The sequence below is a fragment of the Plecotus auritus genome (genome assembly GCF_963455305.1).
Source record: "Plecotus auritus genome assembly, chromosome: 5".
In the NCBI taxonomy this organism is placed as follows: Eukaryota; Metazoa; Chordata; class Mammalia; order Chiroptera; family Vespertilionidae; genus Plecotus; species Plecotus auritus.
In genome coordinates, this window is record NC_137776.1 from 158,472,254 (window position 1) to 158,496,263 (window position 24,010).

The window sequence follows — 24,010 nt, forward strand, 5'->3', positions numbered from 1 at the left end:
AAATCCACTTAAGCTGAGTAGCAGGGATGCCATCATTTCTACTTCTGCTTCCTTGAATCTGAGATCTGTAACAATTTGAATTTGCTGGCAAAATTCTTTTCTTGTCTTTCACTTTATATTTACATATACTTTATACTATTTATACTTTTAATTTTCTTTTGCAGCAAGATTAATTCTTTCTCAAACTACTGAAGTAGATCATATTCTAAAAGCAGGTAATGTAATCTCTTACCTTTCCATAAAGAAGTAAACTTTGGGTCAGCTTCTTTGTGAATCAGAATCAGAAGACCGAGAGGGAACCAGGTCCCAATTTCTTTTCAACTAAAAAACTGTTAGACTTGCTTCTATTCCTCTCTGTTCAGAGACTTCTGAGCAAACTGCATAGTAAGCTCCTTGTTTCCAATCTACAATGTGTGCTCCACTGTCAGCCCTTTGTGGCCTAGTCAGGAGGGCAGGAACATAAATATCCACCAACCTCTAAAGCAACTCAACAAGAAGCCATAATTAAAGAAGGCATCACACTGACCAATGCACATAAAATACCAGAAGACAATGGAGTTATGTCATACAACAAGAGAACTTAGGTTTCCATATGCAAAAGAAACAGAACATTCTTAGATTTGCAGGGACTTAGAAAATACACCACTCATGTAACCACTGGGAAAAATTTCCTCAAAAGACATGCTTTGAGAGGGTCGAAGATGGGGGCCGGCAGGGCAGCAGTGAGGGAGAGAGTGTGAGACAGTGAGGGAGTGAAAGGGGAATGTGTGGATGTGTGGTGTCGTGTGTGTGTGTGAAGGACAATTAGATCCTGCAAGACTTTCAGGGGCTGGTGGACCAGGCTCTCTTACACGGGGAGCCCCCGCTACCACTGCAAGCACTCCCGGGTGGCCAGCACTGGCACAGAAACCACGCCATCTTGAAAGGCAGAGCTGCTGTGACTAGAAGCCCAGCCTCACCATCACCCAGACTGGCCTCAGACAAAAACCGAGACCCTACAACCACTCTGAACAAAGACGACAGCTGCAGACCCATGGACACTATGACTCCAGCCATCCTGGCCTCAGGCTCCTGTGAGTCCTGAAGTGCCTCCCGCCTACCTGCCACGGCGGCACAGGTCCCACGCATCCCAAGACAGCCCTTGATTGCCGGTGTTCACAACTCCTGCCGACCAGCAGCAGCCGTGCCTTCCCAGCCCCAAGCCAGCCCGACTGTCGGCGTGCACGCAGCTCCCACCAACGCACAGCATCCATGCCCCCCGGGACCCCCAAACTCACCAGCGACTCTCGGGTGCAAGATGTCCCACCAAGCCCGCCACCACAGCTCAGGCCCTGTGCAACTCTGTGCCTGGACCCTCCAGCAATAGCAAAAATGGGGAGACAAGAAGCAACCCCAAAGGAAAGGAGGGGGGGGAAACCCCCCCCCCCCAAAAAAAGGGACTAAATGAAACAGAGGCATGCAATATATCAGAAAAAGAATTCAGAGTAATGGTCATACAATTCATAAATCAGATGGACGAGAAATCAACAACCTATTTAAGAATTAAGAGGAAATCAAAAGTGATATAGCAACAATAAAAAACACAATGGAAGGTTTTAACAGTAGACTAAGAGAAGCAGAGGACCAAATTAGTGAGCTAGAAAAAGGGCAGGGAAACAAGCCAAATCTGAACAGCAATTGGAGAAAAAAATTAAAAATCAGGAGGAGAGCCTAAGTGAGCTTTGGGACAACATGAAATGAAGTAACATATGTATAAGAGGGGTGCCAGAAAGACAAGAAGAGCAACAAGGATTAGAGAACCTATCTGAAGAAATAATGACAGAAAACTTCCCTGATTTGGGGAAGAAAAAAGTTACACAAGCACAGAGAGTCCCAAACAAGATGAACCCAAAAAGACCCAACCCAAGACACATTGTAATTACCATGACAAACGTTAAAGATAAAGAGTGAATCTTTTTTTTTTTTTTTTTTTTTTTTTAAAGGATTGAATTTTTTTTTAATATATTTTATTGATATTTTACAGAGAGGAAGGGAAAGGGATAGAGAGTCAGAAACATCGATGAGAGAGAAACATCGATCAGCTGCCTCCTGCACACCTCCTACTGGGGATGTGCCCGCAACCAAGGTACGTGCCCTTGACCGGAATCGAACCCGGGACCCTTCAGTCCCCAGGCCGACGCTCTATCCACTGAGCCAAACCGGTTTTGGCAAGAGTGAATCTTAAAGGCTACAAGAAAAAGACAGAGAGTTACCTACAAAGAATATTCCATTACATTACCAAATGATTTCTCAACAGAAACACATCAGGACAGAAGGGAATGGAATAAAGTATACAAAGTAATGCAAAGCAAGTGACTGAATCCAAGAATACTCTATCCAGCAAGGCTATTTATTCAAAATTGAAGGGGAAATCAGGAGCTTCGCAGACAAAAAAAAAAGCTAAGGGAGTTTATCACTACTAAGCCAGCAATGCAAGAAATGCTAAAGGGATTGTTGTAAAAAGAAGAAATGGAAAGGGAAGAAGGAAAACAGGCATAAAGAATAAAAATGACTACAAACAAGTACCTATCAATAATAACCTTAAACGTAAGTGGACTAAATGCTCCAATCGAAAGACAAAGAGTGGCTGAAGGGATAAAAAAAACAGGATCCATATATGTGCTGTCTACAAGAGACCCACCTCAGAACAAGGGACTCACCGTAAGTGAAGGGATGGAAAAATATTTTTCAGGCAAATGAAAATGAAGAAAAACCTGGGGTAGCAATACTTATATCTGACAAAATAGACCTCAAAGTGAAGGCCATAACAAGAGACAAGGAAGGTCACTTCTTAATACTAAAGGGATCGATACAACAAGAGGATATAACTCTGGTAAATATGTATGCACCCAATGCAGGAGCACCCAAATACACACACAAAAAAAAAAACAACAAAACTTCTGGAAGACTTCAAGGGAGAGATTGACAGCAATACAATCTATAGTAGGGGACTTTAATACCCCAATTATATCACTGGATAAATCCTCTGGGCAAAAAGTCAGCAAAGAAAAAGTAATCATAAATGACTCACTAGATCAGATGGACTTAATCGACATCTTCAGAACATTCCACTCCAAAGCTACAGAATATACATTCTTCTCAAGTGTACATGGGACATTTTCAAAGATAGACCACATATTGGGACACAGGCAAAGTCTTCAAATTCAAGAAGACTGAAATCATATCAAGCATCTTCTCAGATCACAATGGCATAATATTAGAAATAAACTATAATAAAAACAATCACAAACAGTCAAACACTTGGAGGCTAAATAGCATGTTATTAAACAATGATTGGGTTACCAAAGAGATCAAAGAAGAAATAACAAGCATCCTGGTAACAAACGACAATGAAAACACAACAATCCAAAATCTATGGGACACAGTGAAAGCAGTCCTAAGAGGGAAGTTCATAGTATTACAGGCCTACCTCAAAAAACAAGAAAACTGGTAATAAATGATCTAACTCTACAACTTAAAGAATTAGAAAGAGAACAAGAAGAAAAGTCCAGAGTGAGCAGAAGGAAAGAAATAATAAAGATCAGAGCAGAAATAAATGACATAGAGACCAAAAATAAAAAATACAAAAGATAAATGAAACCAAGAGCTGATTTTTGAAAGGATTAACAAGATTGATGAACCCTGCTCTTTCTCCACCATCGAGGTGCATGCGTTCTCTTCTCCTTCACCATGTCTTCCCACTAGACTTTCAGGATCAAGAGGTTCCTGGCCAAGAAACAAAAGCAGAATCAGCCCATTCCCAATGGATTCGGATGAAAACTGGTAATAAAAGCAGGTACAACTCAAAGAGGAGACATTGGAGAAGAACCAAACTGGACCTATGAGAAATCACACATGAGAGATGACTCACATATTTATGCTGTATCCAGGTTGCCTACACCTTTAAATGATTGAAAAGATGCTACTGTCTAGACAGTTGGGGCATTTTAATTGGAAAATTAATGGACTTGTGATTTTGCTCTGTTGATTTTTTTTTTCTGCAATAGTAGGTTGGTTCAGTAATAAATGTTTGAGTCCTTTAAAAAATAAAAATAAAAAAAAAGACTGATGAACCCCTAGCTAGGCTCACCAAGAAGCAAAGAGAGATGACCCAAATAAACAAGATTAGAAATGAAAGAGGCGAAATAACAACATACCCCACAGAAATACAAAGGATTGTTAAAAAATACTATGAGCAACTCTATTCTAACAAACTAGTCAACCTAGAAGAAATGGAGATATTACCAGAAAAATACAACCTTCTAAAACTCAATCAAGAAGAATAAAAAAATCTGAATAAGCTGGTAACTATGGAGGAAATTGCAGCAGTAATCAAAAAACATCCAGCAAACAAAAGCCCTGGGCCAGATAGCTTCACAGGGGAGTTTTACCAAACATTCAAAGAACTAAAACCTCTCCTCCTCAGCCTATTCCAAAAAATTCAAGAGGAAGGAACACTTCCAAGCTCTTTCTATAAAGCCAGCATTACCCTAATCCCAAAACCAGATAAAGACAACACAATGAAAGAGAATTACAGGCCAATATCCCTCATGAACATTTATTCCAGAGATGCAAGGATGGTACAATAACCACAAATCAATAAACGTGATATATCACATAAACAAATTAAGGGATAAAAACCATATAATCATATCAATTGATGCAGAAAAAGCATTTGACAAAATCCAACAACCTTTCTTGATAAAAACTCTCAGCAAAGTGGGACTAGGGGGATCATACCTCAACATAATAAAAGCCATATATGACAAACTTACAGCCAACATCATACTCAATGGGCAAAAACTAAAACCATATCCCCTAAGAATAGGAACAAGACAGGGATGCCCACTCTCACCACTCTTGTTCGACATAGTACTGGAAGTGCTAGCCATAGCAATCAGACAAGAAGAAATAAAAGGCATCCAAACTGGAAAAGAAGTAAAACTGTCATTTTTTACAGAGGACATGATATTGTACATAGAAAACTCTAAAGACTCCACCAAAAACTACTAGATTTAATAAATGAATTTGGCAATGTAGCAGGATACAAAATTAACACCCAGATATCTATGGCTTTTTTATACACCAATAATGAACTCACAGAACGAGAAACAAACAAACAAAAAATCCCATTTACCACTGCACCAAAATAATTAAGATACCCAGGAATAAACTTAACAAAGGAGATAAAAGACCTGTACTTGGAAAACTACAGGACCTTGAAAAAAGAGACAGAGGAAGACATAAACAAATGGAAGAACACACTGTGTTCATGGATTGGTAGACTCAACATCATTAAAATGTCCATACTACCCAAAGCAATCTATAGATTCCATGCAATCCCCATTAAAATACCAACAGCATATTTCACAGACCTAGAACAAACTCTCCTAATATTCACCTGGAATAAAAACAGACCCCGATCAATGCACTCCCCATTAAAATACCAACGGCATATTTCAAAGACCTAGAAAGAATTCTCCAAAAATTCATCTGGAATAAAAAAAAACCCCGAATAGCCACAGCAATCCTGAGAAAGAAGAATAAAGTAGGAGGGATCTCAATACCAGACTTCAAGCTGTATTACAAAGCCACTGTCCTCAAAACAGCCTGGTACTGGCACAAGAACGGACATACAGATCAATGGAATAGAATAGAGAATCCAGATATCGACCCAAACCACTATGCGCAATTAATATTTGACAAAGGAGGCATGAACATACAATGGAGTCAAGACAGTCTCTTCAATAAATGGTGTTGGGAAAATTGGACAGATACATGCAAAAAAATGAAACTAGATCACCAACTTACACCATACACAAAAATAAACTCAAAATGGATACAAGACTTAAATATAAGATGGGAAACCATAAAAATACTAGAGGAATCCACAGGCAGCAAAATCTCAGACATATGCCGAAAGAACTTCTTCACTGATACTGCCCCTAGGGCAATGGAAGCCAAAGAGAAAATAAACAAATGGGACTACATCAAAATAAAAAGCTTTTGCACAGCAAAAGAAACCATCAACAAAACAACAAGAAACCCCACTGTATGGGAGAACGTATTTGCAAATGTTATCACTGATAAAGGTTTAATCTCCAACATCTACAGGCAGCTTATACAACTTAATAAAAGGAAGATAAATGATCCAATAAAAAAAATGGGCAATGGACCTAAATAGAATCTTTTCGAAAGAAGACAGAAGGAAGGCCAAGAGACACATGAAAACATGCTCAAAGTCACTAATTATCCGAGAGATGCAAATCAAAACGACAATGAGGTACCATCTCACACCTGTCAGAATGGCTATCATCAACAAATCAACAAACGACAAGTGCTGGCGAGGATGCGGAGAAAAAGGAACCCTCGTGCACTGCTGGTGGGAATGCAGACTGGTGCAGCCACTGTGGAGAACAGTATGGAGTTTCCTCAAAAAACTGAAAATGGAACTCCCATTTGACCCAGTAATCCCACTCCTAGGAATATATCCTAAGAAACTAGAAACACCAATCAGAAAGGATATATGCACCCCTATGTTCATAGCAGCACAATTTGCAATAGCTAAGATTTGGAAACAGCCTAGATGCCTGTCAGCAGATGACTGGATCAGAAAACTATGGTACATCTACACAATGGAATACTATGCTGCCATAAAAAAGAAGGAATTATTACCATTTGTAGGCACCTGGATGGAATTAGAGAACATTATGCTAAGTGAAATAAGCCAGTCAATGAAAGAAAAATACCACATGATCTCACTCATTTGGGGATAATGAAAAACAGTATAAACTAATGAACAAAAAGATAGATACAGAGGCAGTAAAGCATCAAACAGACTGTAAAATTACAGCTGGAAGGTTAGGGAGAGGTGGAGGAAATAAGAGATCAACTGAAGGACTTATATGCATGCATATAAGAGTAACCAACAGATGCAAAACATTGGGGGGTGAGGGCATGTATGGGAGTGGGGTGGGGGGGGGCAATGGTAAGATATGTACACATATAATACCTTAATAAAAAAAATTTAAAAAAACAAACAAACAGACCCCGAATATCTGCAGCAATCTTGAGAAAGAAGAACAAAGTTGAAGGGATCATAATACCAGATATTAAGCTATATTACAAAGCCACTGTTCTCAAAAAATGTCTGGCATTGGCACAAGAACAGACATATAGACCAATGGAACAGAACAGAGAACCAAGAAATAGACCCAAGCCATTATGCTCAATTAATATATGACAAAGGAGGCAAGAGCATACAATGGATTCAAGACAGTCTCTTCAATAAATGGTGTTGGGAAAATTGGTCAGATACATGCAAAAAAATGAAACTAGACCACCAACTTACACTATACACAAAAATAAACTCAAAATGGATAAAGGACTTATAAGATGGGAAATCATAAAAATCTTAGAAGAATCCAGACAGCAAAATATCAGACATATGTCGTAGCAATATCTTTACCGACACAGCTCCTAGGGCAATGGAAACTAAGGAGAAAATAAACAAATGGGACTATCCTATCTAATAAAGAGGGGATATGCTAATTGACCATCACTCCATCACAAAGATGGTTGCACCCACAGCTGAGGCCAAGTTCCCATAAGGAGCCTTAACGAATAATCATCAGGGACCTGAGGCTACGCCGTCCCCCGCCCCCATGAAGCTTGACAGGGGACCTCAGGCCATGGCCCCCACCCAGCAGGGCTTGACAGGGGACCTCAGGCTGCGCTCCCCCAACCCAGCAGGGCTTGACAGGGGACCTCAGACTGCACCCCCCGCCCCAGCACCGGGCCAGGCTCGGCTTGACAGGGGACTTGACAGGAGATTAGGCCCTTATCGGATATAATATTGGCAAATATGTTCTCCCATGCAATGGGCTTTCTTGTTGTTTTGTTGATGGTTTCTGCCTGGCTGGGCTTGACAGGGGACCTCAAGGTGCACCCCCAGTGCTGGGTCGGGGGAACTCAGGCCACGCCCCCACCCAGTGGGGCTTGACAGGGGACCTGAGGCTGTGCCCCCCTCCTGGTGCTGGGCCGGGGAACCTGAGGCTGCACAACCCTGCCTGGCGGGGCTTGACGGGGGACCTCAGGCCATGGCCCAGACCCAGTGGGGCTTGACAGGGGATCTCAGGCTGTGTGCCCCACCTGGCAGGGCTTGACGGAGGACCTCAAGGCATGCCCTCCACCCCGGTCTGGGCTGGGGGACCTCAGGCCACGCCCCCCGTCCTGGCACCGGGCCAGGGGACCTGAGGCTATGCCCCCTGCCCAGCAGGGCTTGACAAGGATGGGAATGGCTGGGTCTGGATCTAGCCCAATGAGGGGAGGGCCAGCTGGGTCTGGGTCTCACACGATTTTGAGGTGCATGTGGGTGGGTGGGGACTTGACTCTGGGTCCCGTGGTGTGCCCCAGACTCTGACAGGAGGAAGGTTTTCATATACATTTTACTAATTTTCTTTCATCTCTGACACTTCTATTATAGAGAAAGGGCAAATAGCAACATAAAATTATTTCCTCTAATTAATCCCCTTTTAATGTGCATGGATTTCGTGCACCGGGTCACTAGTATCAAAATAAAAAGCTTCTGTACAGCAAAAGAAACCATCAACAAAACAACAAGAAAGCCCATTGCATGGGAGAACATATTTGCCAATATTATATCCGATAAGGGCCTAATCTCCAAAATTTATAGGGAACTCATACAAATTAACAAAAAGATAAACAATCCAATAAAAATATGGGCAAAGGCCTTAAATAGACACCTTTCGAAAGTGGACATACAGAAGGCCAAGAGGAATATGAAAACATGCTCTAAGTCACTAATCATCTGAGAGATGCAAATCAAAACAACAATGAGGTACCATCTCACACCTGTCGGAATGGCTATCATCAACAAATCAACAAATGACAAGTGCTGGCGACGACGCGGAGAAAAAGGAACCCTGGTGTACTGCTGGTGGGAATGCAGACTGGTGTAGCCACTGTGGAGAACAGTATGGCATTTCCTCAAAAAATTAAAAATGGAACTCCCATTTGACACAGTAATCCCACTTCTAGGAATATATCCCAAGAAACCAGAAACACCAATCAGAAAGGACATATGCACCCCTATGTTCATAGCAGCACAATTTGCAATAGCTAAGATTTGGAAACAGCCTAAGTGCCCATCAGCAGATGAGTGGATTACTACACTATGGAATACTACGCTGCTGTAAAAAAAAAGAAGGAACTTTTACCATTCGCAACAGCATGGATGGACCTGGAGAGCACTATGCTAAGCGAAATAAGCCAATCAGAGAATGATAAATATCACATGATCTCACTCATTTGTAGAATATAATGAACAACATAAACTGATGAACAAAAATAGATACAGAGACAGAGAAGCATCAGACTGTCAAACTTCAGTGGGAAGGTAAGAGATCAACCAAAGGACTTGTATGCATGCATATAAGCATAACCAATAGACACAGACACTAGGGGGGTGAGGGTATGTGCTGGGGGGTGGGGTGGATGGGAGAGGTCAATAGGGGAAAAAGAACACATATGTAATACTACTAGTATATGTAATAATTTAAACAATAAAAATAAAGTCAGACAGAAAAAAGTCAAGAACCACATGATATCACTAATATGATATAAAACTGAAAGCAACAAATGAACAAACAAGAAAAACAAAAACTCATACACAGACCACAGTATGGTGGTTACCAGAGGGAAGGGGGTTGGGAGGGTAGTAAAAGGTAAAGGGAGTCAAATATATGGTGACAGAAGATTTGACTTTTGGTGGTAAACACACATTGCAATATACAGATGATGCATCAAAAATTCACTAATTTAAAAGTCTTAAAGTAATCATAAATGTTAACATCGGGCAAAATATAATAGCCCATGAACCAAGATTATGAATCATTAGTTTATTTGTAATACATCACATGTTTCACTTTGTCATTTGACAAAATGGACAATAAACACCTGTCAGGCTGTAATGCTAAAAACAAAACAAAAAGACATGCTTCACCCAAACAAGAAATTAATTAAAGAAACCAGCCTTAAGAAATCTAAGAAAAAAATTCAGCACAGATTCAAACTCTTCAAGGATGAGGAAAATCCATAGTAGTCTGGTGATTAATAGCAACTTAACATGGTGAGAAAAAAAGAGTCAATTATATGTGAGTTTACTTTAAAAAAAACAAAACTATAAAAATTGTGTAAATCTCAAAAGAAATATTCTATCCATACTAATATTTAAATTACATTACCTTAAAACTTTTTATAGAAAAAAGATTAAACCAATGCCATAGTATTTTATTAGTAAAATTATAAAAATTTAGTCAACTTTGGGTGACATCTTGACCAAACTACAGAAATAGTATCTAAGAAAAACATTACAGACAGAAGAAAAACATTACAGATAGCACTCCTTTTCAAAATATTCCGTCTCTTTGCAGGTACAAATTTCTAATTCCTTTATCCGTATATTACTGTCTGCACTAAAATACCATCAGGAAAGGGGTTTAAAGAGGCAGCAGAAGGAGAAACTGAGATGATTCAGGTAACTGGGATTAACAAAAACCCTAGACCAGCGGTCGGCAAACTGCAGCTCGCGAGCCACATGCGACTCTTTGGCCCCTTGAGTGTGGCTCTTCCACAAAATACCACGGCCTGGGTGAGTCTATTTTGAAGAAGTGGCGTTAAAAGAAGTTTAAGTTTAAAAAATTTGGCTCTCAAAAGAAATTTCAATCATTGTACTGTCGATATTTGGCTCTGTTGACCAATGAGTTTGCCGACCACTGCCCTAGACTAATATGTAATTAGTTTATAAACATGCCCCCTCTTTCATATCCCTCAAGATGCCTTTTGTTACTTTATCCTTCTAGGCTCTCCTTTATGTCGAAGAGAGAAAGGGCTAGGGTAGAACATCGAAAAAATCAAAGACATCATTCCAAATCCTCTCAATTAGTCTTTGCAGGTATTTTTGAAGGCTGTGGTACAGCATAGGAAATCTCTCTGAAAGCCATAAAAGTATGCTTACCTTACCCTCTGATTCTGGAATTGATTTTTTGTTGTTGTTAATCCTCACCCAAGAATATTTTTCCATTAATTTTTAGAGAGAGTGGAAGGGACGGGGAGAGAAAGAGAGAGAGAAACATCGATGTGGGAGAGACACATCAATTGGTTTCCTCTTGCACTCACCCACAACCAGAAGCGGGGATCAAGCCTGCAACCAAGGTACGTGTCCTTGACTAGAATTGGACCCTTCAGTCCACAGGCTGATGCTCTATCCACTGAGCCAAACCAGCTAGGGCCAAATTGATATTTTAAGTTAACTGTAATCTATATAAAGATGTATATAAGGATGTTTATAAGGCAGTTATTTGTTCTGATAAAGTTATGATAAACTTCACAAATGTCAACAGTGATTCCATTTTTTATTTTAAAAATATTTCTAAGGTGTCTATGAATTGAAAAGAACTGGAAAAACAGACATTGAAATGTTACTAATTGCCTCAGGGTAGCAGAATCATGGGATAGTTCTTTGTAGTCTTCTAACTTTTCTGCACTGGAAATGAATTACTCCCATAATGAAAATGAGGGAAATGCCCTCACAATAAGAAACAAGGCAGCTTACATTCAGCTTTTTTTCTTGGCTTTTTTTGTTTGTTTAAGATACCTGAGCTATCTTCATTCACCCTGCAAAACCTAAATTCTAAAAACATAAGCAAAATTATTTTTTATGGCTAAGAGACTAATTTCATGTGAATCAATATAGTATATGTATAACCCTGTATACACATAAAATATATGCTACCTATATACACTTTACACCCTATGGTTCTTACGAATACTGTATGAAGAAAATTTATGCCTGCTTTTTAAGGTATTTTAGGGATTCTGTGATACAGCAAAAAGTGCTCACCATTATCACACTCTATTATGATTTTAAGTTTGCTGGTCTTTTTCTTCTGACAAACTTGACTCCAGCATTTATATCAGCACAGTGCCTAGAACACAGCTGACAATTATTAGATACACTGATGGATGGAGGGAGGGATGAAGACTTATGCACATATGCATACACAGATGGATGCATGAATAAATAAATAAGAGATAAATGGACAACAGAATGGACAGTCACATGGACAGACTGATGTATGGACAGAGAAATTAATGTGCCAATGCAGACTTTCAGTCATAAAAGCCTAGTCCCAACACTCATAATTATGTAACAAGTCATTCTACCAAAGTTTTTTATTCATATGCTAGTGACCCAGTGCACGGATCCGTGCACATCGAAAGGAAATTAATTAGAAGGTGGCCGGCAGGGCGCGACTGGGCAAGATGGGCCAGACACGCCCTGGAGCCAACCTCCTGCAGTCCCTCCCTGGCATCTGCGGAGTGAGTGGGGTCCCTCCAGCAGTTGCGGTCCCTCGGCCTGGCCTGCAGGTTATCGGGCCAAAACCGGCTCTCTGACATCCCCCGAGGGGTCCCAAAGTGCAAGAGGGCACTCTGCAAAGTTGCTGTCACACAGGGTGTGGAACGCAAATGCAAGTGTGCAGTAAACCAGATTTGGGGCTAACAGTGCCCCAGCAACAACATAACCCAAGGCCGAAGGTGGAATTGCACGACCAACAAGGAATCAGGCTCCCTCCTCTCTGTTTTCGGGGTGCATCAGCCGAGAACCATCGCTGCCAAGTCACTGCAGCTCGGCAGCTCCTGCATTGAGCATCTGCCCCCTGGTGGTCAGTGCATGTCATAGCGACTGGTCGGACGGGCAGAGGGACACTTAGCATATTAGCCTTTTATATATATAGATAAAAGGGATTAAACTAGCTGATATTAGATAGGTTCCTTCTAGCTGCCAAATTAGATAAGACTTAACCATGATTTTTTTCATTTTCAGCAATTAAGAGGTTTGCTAATCGATATATTTGCTTTTAATAACTCTTCTGAGTTATAAAGATTGAACTGTTGCCAAATCTTTGACCAGGGATATAACTCTGATCTTATATAAAAACAGGATTCACATTAAAATGAGGGTTTACATGATTTTTAGAATTGCAATATTGTGAGGCTTAGATTCAGAGTGTCAAACACCAACCTCCTGAGAGCATATTTTAAGTCTTTTTTCTTCAATGTACGTATGACATATTAGTATTCCAATCTACTGATGACATTACATCTTTAAACAGGAAAAAACATAGTCCTTTAGGATATAAATATATCCACTTACCTTTTACTTTTTTATCAAACTTCTTCTGTTTCATTTTCTCTCGGTTTTTCTGTCGCACTTCCTTCGCTTCTTCTAATGCTTCCTGACTACCCCAAACTTCAAGAGCCCTCTTCACAATCTATAATACAGAATTCATATTTAAATTAGTTGTGATTCAGAGTTGTAAATTAGTTATAATTATTAAATCCACAGGCCCCGAAGAATGATCTAACTCAAGTACGATTTTATAAATATTTATTTGAAATTTTAAATATTGATAAGAAACAACTCTATTAATACCTCTATCTAAACCTATGAGACCCTCAGGAAATGTATGCTAACCTTGATTATAAGTAGGAAAGTTATCCTCTGACTATATAACTGTTTCTCTGACTCACTCAGCTTTTTCACTTGAACCAACATAAGGACATATAAATCAGGGGTCTGATGAGTTTGATTAGCTCATCCCCCAAAATTTACTTATCAATTAGTCATATCAGATCTAAGTAGGAGGTCCAAAAATCTCCCACCACAGGAAATCAATTACTACCACTCTTCTCCTGAATCAATAATAGTTTACATCACTTGACTAACTTCTGATCTTTAGAATATGCATTTTTTTAAATCTATGGTAGCTGAATGACCTAAAACGTCTTTATTCTACTCTTAATACTTTAGATTATGTATCTTTACTCTTTATAAAATTTATTCATATTTAGGAGAATAATATATACACTGAGAATTATGCCCAGGACATCTCTCACAATATGTTAAGGGGACCAAAATATCAATCAATGTAGCCAAACTCAAATTTCTTCTTAACATAAAACGTGATATACTCTTACTTCAAACATTCTAAAACATCACACTTTTCACAATTAACCCTCTAAAAATGTTGCATCACCAATGTGCTAACAGTACTTTAACAATTCTGAGTCAAAAGTGGTTCAGGCCCGGCCAGCATGGCTTAGTGGTTGAGCTTGGTCCTATGAACCAAGAGGTAAGGGTTTGATTCCCTGTCAGGGCACATGCCTGGGTTGCGAGCTCGATCCCCAGTAGGGGCCATGCAGGAGGCAGCCAATTGATGATTCCCTCATCATTGATGTTTCTATCTCTCCCTCTCCCTTCCTCTCTCTGATATCAATAAAAAAATATATATTTTTAAAAGTGGTTCAGAACAATTGGACACTCAATGTAAAGAAATTTAGGATACCGCCCTGACCGGTTTGGCTCAGTGGATAGAGCGTCGGACTGCAGACTGAAGGGTCCCAGGTTCAATTCCAGTCAAGGGCATGTACCTTGGTTGCAGGTACATCCCCAGTAGGGGATGTGCAGGAGGCAGCTGATGGATGTTTCCCTCTCATCGATGTTTCTAATTCTCTATTCCTCTCCCTTCCTCTCTGTAAAAAAAAATCAATAAAATATATTTTTTTAAAAAAAGAAATTTAGGATACCTTAATAAAGCTGTTATACTTGCATTTTCCTTTTTATGTACACACAAGCATGATATATGGCAAAAATGCATAATAGTAAGTGTAATGGCACTATTTCAGTAAGTATAAAATAAAAACACCAAGTGATAAGGAAGCACTGAGTCAGTATAATGAGCACTTTTTCATTTCTGATAGTACATAAAATAATAGTAAATCTTCTAATTGATAGTTGTCTTATGTTCAATGAAATTCAGTATATGTTTGGTTTTACATATGGCTTAATTTTATTTAAAGATACTAGGATTTTCTAGTATATTTTAATTCAAATTGCTCTGAATTAATGCCTCAAAAAGAATACTACAGTATTTGTACCATTCTGGGGTACATACAAGAGGCTGCTTGTGACCCGAGGCACCCAGCCTGGGCACTATCGCAGCCCAGGAACTAAGAGTATTCACTATCTTGGCACACTTGTAACACAATGGGCAGCAAGAGGAGTTGAGAAAATCTGCTCTGGAACATACTAGAGTTACATGGACACCTCACAGGGTTTCAGATGAGTATTTCCCAAATAGAGTTAGATTTTAGGCATCTGTGAAATTCCCGAATTTTTAAAAAAAGACTTTCGGGTCAGAGGGCGGCAGGAATACAAGGTCTGCCTCTCACGCCAACTGTACTCCTAACATTACTCAATGATAATACATCTGCTCCAAAGTGCTGCACCAAAAAGCAAAATAAGAAAACATGCTATTGTCATTATGAGTAACTGTGATTCATATGCAAAGCAAAGTGCAAATGACCTTTTTAATTCTAAAAGCAAAAACTAAACTAATTAGAACTAGTTGCTTGTTAAAACTTCACCTGTCCCAGAAAATAAAACTGAATATAACTCATTAGAGACCTGTAATTTTAAGTAGAGTTTCATATCACCCCATTGTGAATGACGAGGATTCTTCTTCACAATAAATTTAAGAGGTGGTTCTCTTTTTTCTAAATCACAGTCTTTCAGAAGGTATTCTTGTTTTGCTTCTGTTTTAGTTATAAGTTTGTGTTTATCATCAGCATCTCTGAAAACAAATTAAGTCCATTATATAAGTTAGTTATTTAATATAAACTACGTTTTCAAAGAGCCCAACAACCTAGGGGTATGCATACCAAAAGGAACATATAAAATACTTTTTCCTGCAGCTCTCATGGTCAAATTGGCAGCACAAAAATTCTAACAGAAAAAATGCTTTATCCTTTACATATTCTGAGAAGCTATATTAGCAACAAATCCATATTATTGAAAATGTTAAGAATTCCTTTTCTACTTAAAGTCCCTCTTTTCCACAGATTTTTAAATAACTCATTAGAGTACAGCAAATATAAATGAAAACTAAGACTCAATAAATAAAATATAAATTAAAGCATAAAGTCAGGATGGACAGGCAATAGGGAAAATAAATATGCAAGGTCCACCTGCCCCAACACAACAGTTAAGTGTCCAGTTGGCTCTGAGCTTTTTAAAGTCAAGGCAAAAATGGAGACAGTCAATTACATAGTTCTTCTCATTTATTTGTTCCCTATCTACATGCCAGGTATTGTCTGAGGCATGAGGAATACAGCAAAGAATAAAACAAAGCCTTGTTTTCATGAAGTTTACATCCCAGTAAAGGAAAAGACAGTCAACAAGCAAACACAGTGACAGATAAGAGTGCTATGAAGAAATATAAGAGGGTAGAGAAAGGATTTTCAGATAGAGTGGGTATCAGAGAAAGTCACTGATACGGGACTCTGAGTAGAGCCCTTAAGAAGGCAGAACATTCTGAATAGCCAGAGAAAGAACATTCCTAGCAGAGAGAAGAGCAAACGCAAAGGCTCCAAGACAAGAGATTGCTTGGCAACTGGAGCTCACAGCAAGAGGGCCACTGGCCAGAAAGCTTAAAGTGGGTGATGGTGAGCAGTGATGAGAGAGAAAATCAGAGATAGGCAGCGACCTCCTAAGCAATGATGAAGACAATTTTATTCCAAATGGATAAGGAACCATTAAAGAGTTTTGAGCTCTGGCCAGTTTTGCTCAGTAATTAGAGTATAGGCCTCCCGACCAAAGGGTTGGGGGTACAATTCCTGGTCAAGGGCATATACCTGGGCTGCAGGTTCCATCCCCGGCCCTGGTCAGGGAGGGTGTGGAAGGCAACCAATTGATGTTTTTTCTCTCTCTCTCTCCCATTACCCCCTACATTCTTTCTTAAAAAAAAAATAAAAAAATAAAATAAAAACAATGGAAAGAAATATCCTCAGATGAGGATTAACAAAACAAAAACAAAACCAAGAGTTTTGAGTAAAAGGCTATATGGAGAAGAGACTAACAATGCAGAAGTGGGGAGAAGAGACCAGTTAAAAGATCACTACTGCAGTGGTTCAGGCAAGAGCTGATGGAGGCCTAGTCTACGGTAATAGTGGGAGAAAGGATGAGAATATAATTTGAACATGGAGCCGAACAGATTTTGAATTAAACACGGAATAGCAGAGAACTTAACCACTGTGTGCATTAATGACACTGTCAATGGGAACAGATTTTATCATTTATATTCCAAGACATTTACAGTCACCAATGTGATCATGAAATCAGAAACAACGCCATTCTCTCCATCTTCCAAGAATTCTACCTACAAAAGTCAATGGTGAGGAGAAACCAAGATGGCACCTAAACTGCTGCCTTGCACAACAATTTCAAAACTACAACTAAAAGACAAAACAGACATCATCCAGAACCACAGGAAGGCTGGCTGAGTGGAAATTCTACAACTAGAAGGAAAGAGAAAAGCACACTGAGACTCAGAGGAGCTGCAGAAGGCAGAGGTACTGAGACACGCGCGGAGAGGGTGGGCAGCTAAGTACGTAGCTAGCTTTCTCAGGTGGGAGGGAGACAAAAGCTCCCGACTGCACTGAACTCCAGTTCCGGGTGAGACTCTGGGGACACAGACTCATTCGGGGAGAAACTGGACTGTCTGGCAACAGGTGAAACTCGAGGGCGGCTTTCTCTCAGAGGTGCTTGCAGTGATTACCACGGGACACTGAGACCCAGGGCAGGGCTGACGGGGAAACCAATGCTGTCTGCTCCACCCTGAGACTCCACCCCGAGACTCCACCCCATCCAAGCTGAGCACAGAGGCTTTTGTAAGTCTTGTCTCATAAGGGTGTCTCCAGCACAGAAGTTCTCCCAGCACAGAAACAGCTGATCTTCACAGCCAATTGGCCTGGAGGTCAATTCCTCCCAGTGATACCAACAACAATCAAGGCTTAACTACAACAAGACTGTGCACACAGCCCACAAAGGGGTGCACCAAGAGTGTCCACCTCAGGTAACTGGGGAGGCTGAGTCACTGGGCCCTATAGGACACCTAGCACACAAAGCCACTCTATCAACTCAGGGATGCAGCCAAAATGCGGAGACAAAGAAACAGATCACAGATGAAAGAAATGGAGGAAAGCAAATGACTGGATATAGAGTTCAAAACCACGGTTATAAGGCTTTTCAAGAATTTCCTAGAAAAGGCCGATAAATTTAGCGAGACCCTCGAGGATATGAAAAAGGACCAACTAGAAATTAAGCATAAACTGACTGAAATAAAAAAAAATATTATACAGAGATCTAACAACAGACTAGAGGATCGCAAGAATCAAGTCAAAGATTTGAAATACAAAGAAGCAAAAAACACCCAACTGGAAAAGCAAAAAGAAAAAAGAATAAAAAAATATGAAGATAGTGTAAGGAGCCTCAGGGACAACTTCAAGCATACCAACATCCGAATTATGGGGGTGCCAGAAGAAGAGAGAGAGCAAGATACTGAAAACCTATTTGAAGAAATAATGACTGAAAACTTCCCCCACCTGGTGAAAGAAATAGACTTAACACCTCCAGGAAGCCCACAGAACCCCAAACAAAAGGAATCCAAAGAGGACCACACCAAGACACATCATAATTAAAATGCCAAGAGCAAAAGACAAAGAGAGAATATTAAAAGCAGCAAGAGAAAAACAGTTAGTTACCTACAAGGGAGCACCCATACAATTGTCAGCTGACTTCTCAACAGAAACTATGCAGGCCAGATGGGAGTGGCAAGAAATATTCAAAGTGATGAATAGCAAGAACCTACAACCAAGATTACTCTACCCAGCAAAGCTATCATTCAGAACTGAAGGTCAGACAAAGAGCTTCACAGATAAAAAAAAAAGCTAAAGGAGTTCATCACCACCAAACCAGTATTATATGAAATGCTGAAAGGTATTCTTTAAGAAGAAGAGGAAGAAGAAAAAGGTAAAGATAAAAATTATCAACAACAAATACATGTCTATCAACAAGTGAATCTAAAAATCAAGTGAATAAAAAATCTGATGAACAGAACAAACTGGTGAATATAATAGAATCAGGGGCATAGAAAGGGAGTGGACTGACAATTCTCAGGGGGAAAGGGGTTTGGGGGGTGCGGGAAGAGACTAGACAAAAAGCTTACACCTATGGATGAGGACGGGGTGGGGGTGGTAAGCGCAGAGGGTGGGATGGGAACCGGCTGGAGGGGAGCTATGAGGGAAAAAAGAGGAACAATTGTAATAATCTGAACAATAAAGATTTATTAAATTAAAAAAATAAAAACCCGAAAAAATAAAAGTCAATGGTGACTGCTCCCAATATCTGTAGCAGGGATGCTGAAAAGGCAGGTCCTCCTGGCAGGTCAGGAGTTAATCTAGGCTATAGGTAAAAGAACTGGGAGTAGGGAACAGATAAGAGAGCTAAGTAAGATTCCAAGATAGGCTCTTAGGTGTGAAAGACACCAACAGAGGACTTGGTTGAGGTAAACAGCAGGGAGCAGGAGAACCATTTGGAAAGAATTATTCTGGGGTAATATAAAAAAAGAGAATAAAGGCCAGGAGAAGAAGAAAAAGAATGACAGAAGAATGTGATTTTTCCTCATCTATATTCTTCCCTGGCTGTTCAGGAGAGTAAAAAAATGAATGGAAAGAACTAGGAGAGTGGCTGGGGAGCTTTTACTCCCCTCCTCTCTCTCATTAACGGCCCCATTCCTCAGACCAAGGCATCAACATACACTGAGACAAGTAAGAAATGGAGATCCTTAGAGAAGGGTTAGGAACCTGCTACTGAGAGATGGTTAAAACCCCTAGGCCAGCAAAAAGAAAAAAAAATGATCTATGGCAGAACCTAGGGCATTCCAATTTATGTGACATATAATTTTGATAAGCACAGGCTTTCTGTATTTCTTTGGCAAAATGGAAACCATAGAAAAGTTAGGAAACTCCTCAAATAAAAATCATTATTACTAAAAAATATATTAAATCCAAGTGCCTGTATGTAAACATTCAACTTTAGCAATTGAGAACATTGTCTGAAATAAAGTACCTGCAGTTATCACAAGTTGGCAAATCAAAGTGGCTCATAAGATAAGAATCCATAAATTCTCTACTACATTCTTCACATATTGCATAATCAAATTCCATAACAGGTCCTAAAGAAAAGAAGATCAATTCTTTAAGTTTTCTTTTTTGTGACTAGAATACATTTTCCTCTATTTTATTAGCTTCTCGACATGTATTTTATGCCTGACAAATTTACATGAAAGACAAAATAAAACTTTAAGTAATCTTATATCTACTAAAAAAAAAATTTTAAGAGGTAGAATAAAAAGGAAATAACATCAGGGGGAAAATCCCTATCAATTCATCAAGTATTTTTGAACCCAAACCATCTGTAAGATAATTATTTAACATCAATTTGCAAAGAATTATGCAAATTACTCAAAATTACCAACCTAGCCTGGCTGGTGTGGCTCAGTGGTTAAGTGTCCACTTATGAATTCAAGAGGTCAAGGTTCGATTCCCAGTCAGGGCACCTGTCCAAGTTGTGGGCTCAATCCCCACTGCAAGAGGCAGCCAATCAATGATTCTCTCTCATCTTTGATGTTTCTAACTCTCTCTCCCTTCCTCTCTGAAATCAATAAAAATGTAAATTTTTTAAATGACCCACTTAGATTCCTATTTTCTGAAAACACACTTTACCTGGTTGATGAACAACTTTTCCAACTATATGTTGTTCTTCTCCTTCCTCTTCCAGAATGAAGCCTCCATGTGTATCAATTATCTTTGGGGCTGCTTTTATATTGGTCATGCCTATAAGAAATAAGTAAAAGTGGTCAACAAATGAGCTAAGTAAGCCCATATGCTCCCTTCTGCATAAACAGCAAATTTCCTTAAATTTAATACATATCAAACAAGACAAGGAATGTCCACTATAACCACTTCTATCCAACATTATATTAAAGGTTCCAGCTAGTGCAATATGACAAGACAACAAAACAGGCATAAAGGTTGGGAAGAAGTAAAACAGTCTTTATTCACAGATGATCTAATTATGTATGTAGAACATGCACAGGAATGTACAATTACAATTAAAAAATAACACCCAGGGCCCTGGCCAGTGGGGCTCAGTTGGTTGGAGCATCCTTCCATACTCTGAAAGGTCACAGATTTGATTCACAGTTTCGGCATATGCCTGGGTAAAAGGTTCAGTCCCCAGTTGGGGCATACAGGAGGCAACAGATCAATGTTTCTCTCACATCAATGTTTCTCTCTCTCTCTCTCTTTCTCTCCCCACCCACCTTACTCTCATTAAAATCAATAAAGGCATATCCCTCAAGTGCAGATTTAAAAAATAATAAATAAATAGCACCTAGAAAGAGACTTCTGGTCAAGATGGTGATGTAGATAAATTCGGTACTTGAATCCTCCCACAAACACATCAAAATTACAACTAAACTATAGGAAAACCATCATTCAGAATTGCCTAAAATTTAGCTGAATGGAAATCCTACAACTAGGGATTTAAAGAAGCAGCCATCTGACACTGGTAGGAGGGGCAGAGACTCAGAAAGAGATGGTCCCACACCCACGTGTGGCAGATAAAAATTATCTCAATTGTTGAATGAGAGGTCCCAGACCCATACCAGGCCCCCAAGCCCAGGGTTATAGTGCCAGGAAGAGAAGTCCCCATAACGTATGGCTGTAAAAACCAGCAGGGATTGTAGCTGAACAAGATGAAGGGTTGCTGGAGTCCCAGGCAATTCTTCTCAAAGGGCCCATGCACAGACTTACTCGGACTCATTCTCCCTGAGCTTCAGTACTGGGGCAGCAACTTCAAAGTAACCAGGGACCTACAAGGAGGAAATGAATTGTCTGGCATCAGGGTCAGAGCCAGGGGAACAGCTGTCTGCCAGACAAAAGTGTGCCCTAGCCGGTTTGGCTCAATGGATGGAGCATCGGCCTATGGACTGAAGGGTCCCGGTTTTATTCCAGTCAAAGGCATGTACCTCGGTTGCAGGCTCCTCCCAGGCCCCGGCCCTGGTCAGGGCTCGTGCAGGAGGTAATCAATCGATGTGTTTCTCTCATTGTTTCTCGCTGTCTGTCCCTCTCTCTTCCACTCTCCCTAAAAATCAATAGAAAAATATCTTCACATAAGGATTAACAATAACAAAAAGTGCTAGCAGAAGCCATCATTCCTTTTCTGAGACCCGCACCCACCCCCCAGGCCCGAGCCATATCTGAGTCTCCATCAACCTGGCTCATACTGTCTGCCCTGCCCTTGTGATTCTGAGGGCCTGCCCCACGCAACTTCTGAGCCCACCCAAGGTGTTTTCAGTGGCTTTTCCATATGAACGGTCTGCCTTGGCTCATGCTTTTTGTTGTTGTTAATCCTCACCCAAGGACATTTTTCCATTGATTTTTAAAGAGTAGAAGGGAGGTGGAGAGAGAGAGATAGAGAAACAGAGGATGAGAGACATGTCTATTAGTTGCCTCCCATTTGTAACCCAGGGCCGGGGATCAAACCTGCAACTGAGGTATGTGCCCTTGACCAGAATTGAACCTGGGACCTTTCAATCCGCAGGCCACTCCCTATCCACTGAGCCAAACTGGCTAGGGCCTGGCACATGCTTTGGACCTTCCTAAAATCTCTTAAACAAGCAACATCTTGCCTCAGAATGCCTGGTATCTCTCACTGAGTGGCCCTAGGCCGGGCACCAGCAGCACTTGCCTGAGCACCTTCAAGCCCCACACAAAGGTGAGAAATGCCTAGTGTAGCAGAGGCAGCTAGAGGGGCGGAGGGGACCTGATCCCAATGTCAGATGACCTGAGTTCTAGTGCTGATTAGCCTGTGCACTTGCTGGGATGAACCCCAACAAACCTCTTTCCTTTTCTGGTCCTCAATGAACACTTCATTAAAACAGATTCCAGACTTTCCCCTAATCCTTTTCCTGGATAGCTCTGAGAATCAAATGAGCTCATTTGAAACACGTGAAGCGCAACAGGTGCTACTCTGTTAGCCCCACAAAGAAGGTAGCTAATGTCCGTCTGCTCCTTTTGGCGCCCTGCAGTAGCAAACCCTTGGCTGGGTACGGAAAGTGCCCTCAGCCGCCCTTTGAGGATGCATTAGGGAGCAGGTGCAGATTGCTGACATGGTGAAGGTCTAAAGGTTTTATACAAGGACCACCTCTGGTACCTGGAAGCTGCAGAAAGAGAACAGAAAGGGGCAGCGGAGAAGCTGACCGGCACTGGCGCGCCCCACCTGCCGTTGAGTGCAGCGGCTTTCCCACGCTCAAGACAGCAGCAGGGCAGCCCGGGAGCAGCCATCCCGGGGCTGGGAGTCAGGAAGCCGGGTTCTACCGCGGAACCGTCCTGTGGGCTGGGACAGCTCGCTTCGACAAGACCCTGAGCGGACCCACAGCCACCCAGAACAGCGGGAAGGTGTGCGCGCTGACGCTAAGGGGCTCGACGCCACACAAGGGACCCGGCACCCGGACCCCCAGCAGAGGGAAAGGGCAGCGCCGCCAGGACCCAAACCTCCGGTAGCCGCAACCTCCGTCGCCGGGTAGGGCCGGGCCGCCAGCCGGGCTTGGCGCAGCATCAGCGCCCGCTGCCGCTTCCGCTCGATGCTCGCCCGCACGGAGGCAGGCAGCTCCGCCGGTTGTTCTGAAGTCGCCGGCTGCGGCGAAGTTTCCTCGGCCGCCGCCATCTCCAATCTCCGAGAACCTGGTCTCCAGCCCTGCGCACGCGCATGCGCAGCCCCCACCCCCACCCCCCGCACCCAGCAGCCTTGGAAGGGAAGCGCGCCTGTGCAATGGGAGGGCGGAAGGGAGGAGCGACAAGCAGAGTCTGCGCGCTTGTAGGGACCGGGAATAAGCTGCCAGTTTATAAACTAGGGGGAAAAGCGGTACCCAGACCTTTTTCTTCGGGACTTGGTCATCTTTAAAGTAACAGTTTCGGTTGGTGG

At 41.2% G+C, this 24,010-nt stretch overlaps 1 protein-coding gene across 9 annotated transcripts in view; it reads right to left on the bottom strand.

The window, feature by feature from the left end:
• The window catches only part of XPA (XPA, DNA damage recognition and repair factor), a 33,629-nt gene extending 9,823 nt beyond the window's left edge, over window positions 1–23,806 (bottom strand). For 2 of the 9 annotated variants that reach the window (XM_080669131.1, XM_080669133.1), the window contains exons 1-5: window positions 23,581–23,806; window positions 20,746–20,856; window positions 20,090–20,195; window positions 15,590–15,755; window positions 13,277–13,394 (exon numbers count right to left, since the gene is read on the bottom strand). In XM_080669131.1, the coding sequence (XP_080525257.1) occupies window positions 13,277–13,394; window positions 15,590–15,755; window positions 20,090–20,195; window positions 20,746–20,856; window positions 23,581–23,752 (673 nt within the window). In that variant the 5' untranslated portion in view covers window positions 23,753–23,806. Of the gene's footprint in view, window positions 1–13,276; window positions 13,395–14,553; window positions 14,656–15,589; window positions 15,756–20,089; window positions 20,196–20,745; window positions 20,857–21,837; window positions 21,897–22,052; window positions 22,169–23,305 lie in introns of those variants that run through there. The other 7 variants (XM_080669132.1, XM_080669135.1, XM_080669136.1 and 4 more) reach the window with 7 other exon arrangements.
• Between the last annotated feature and the right edge of the window lie 204 nt (window positions 23,807–24,010).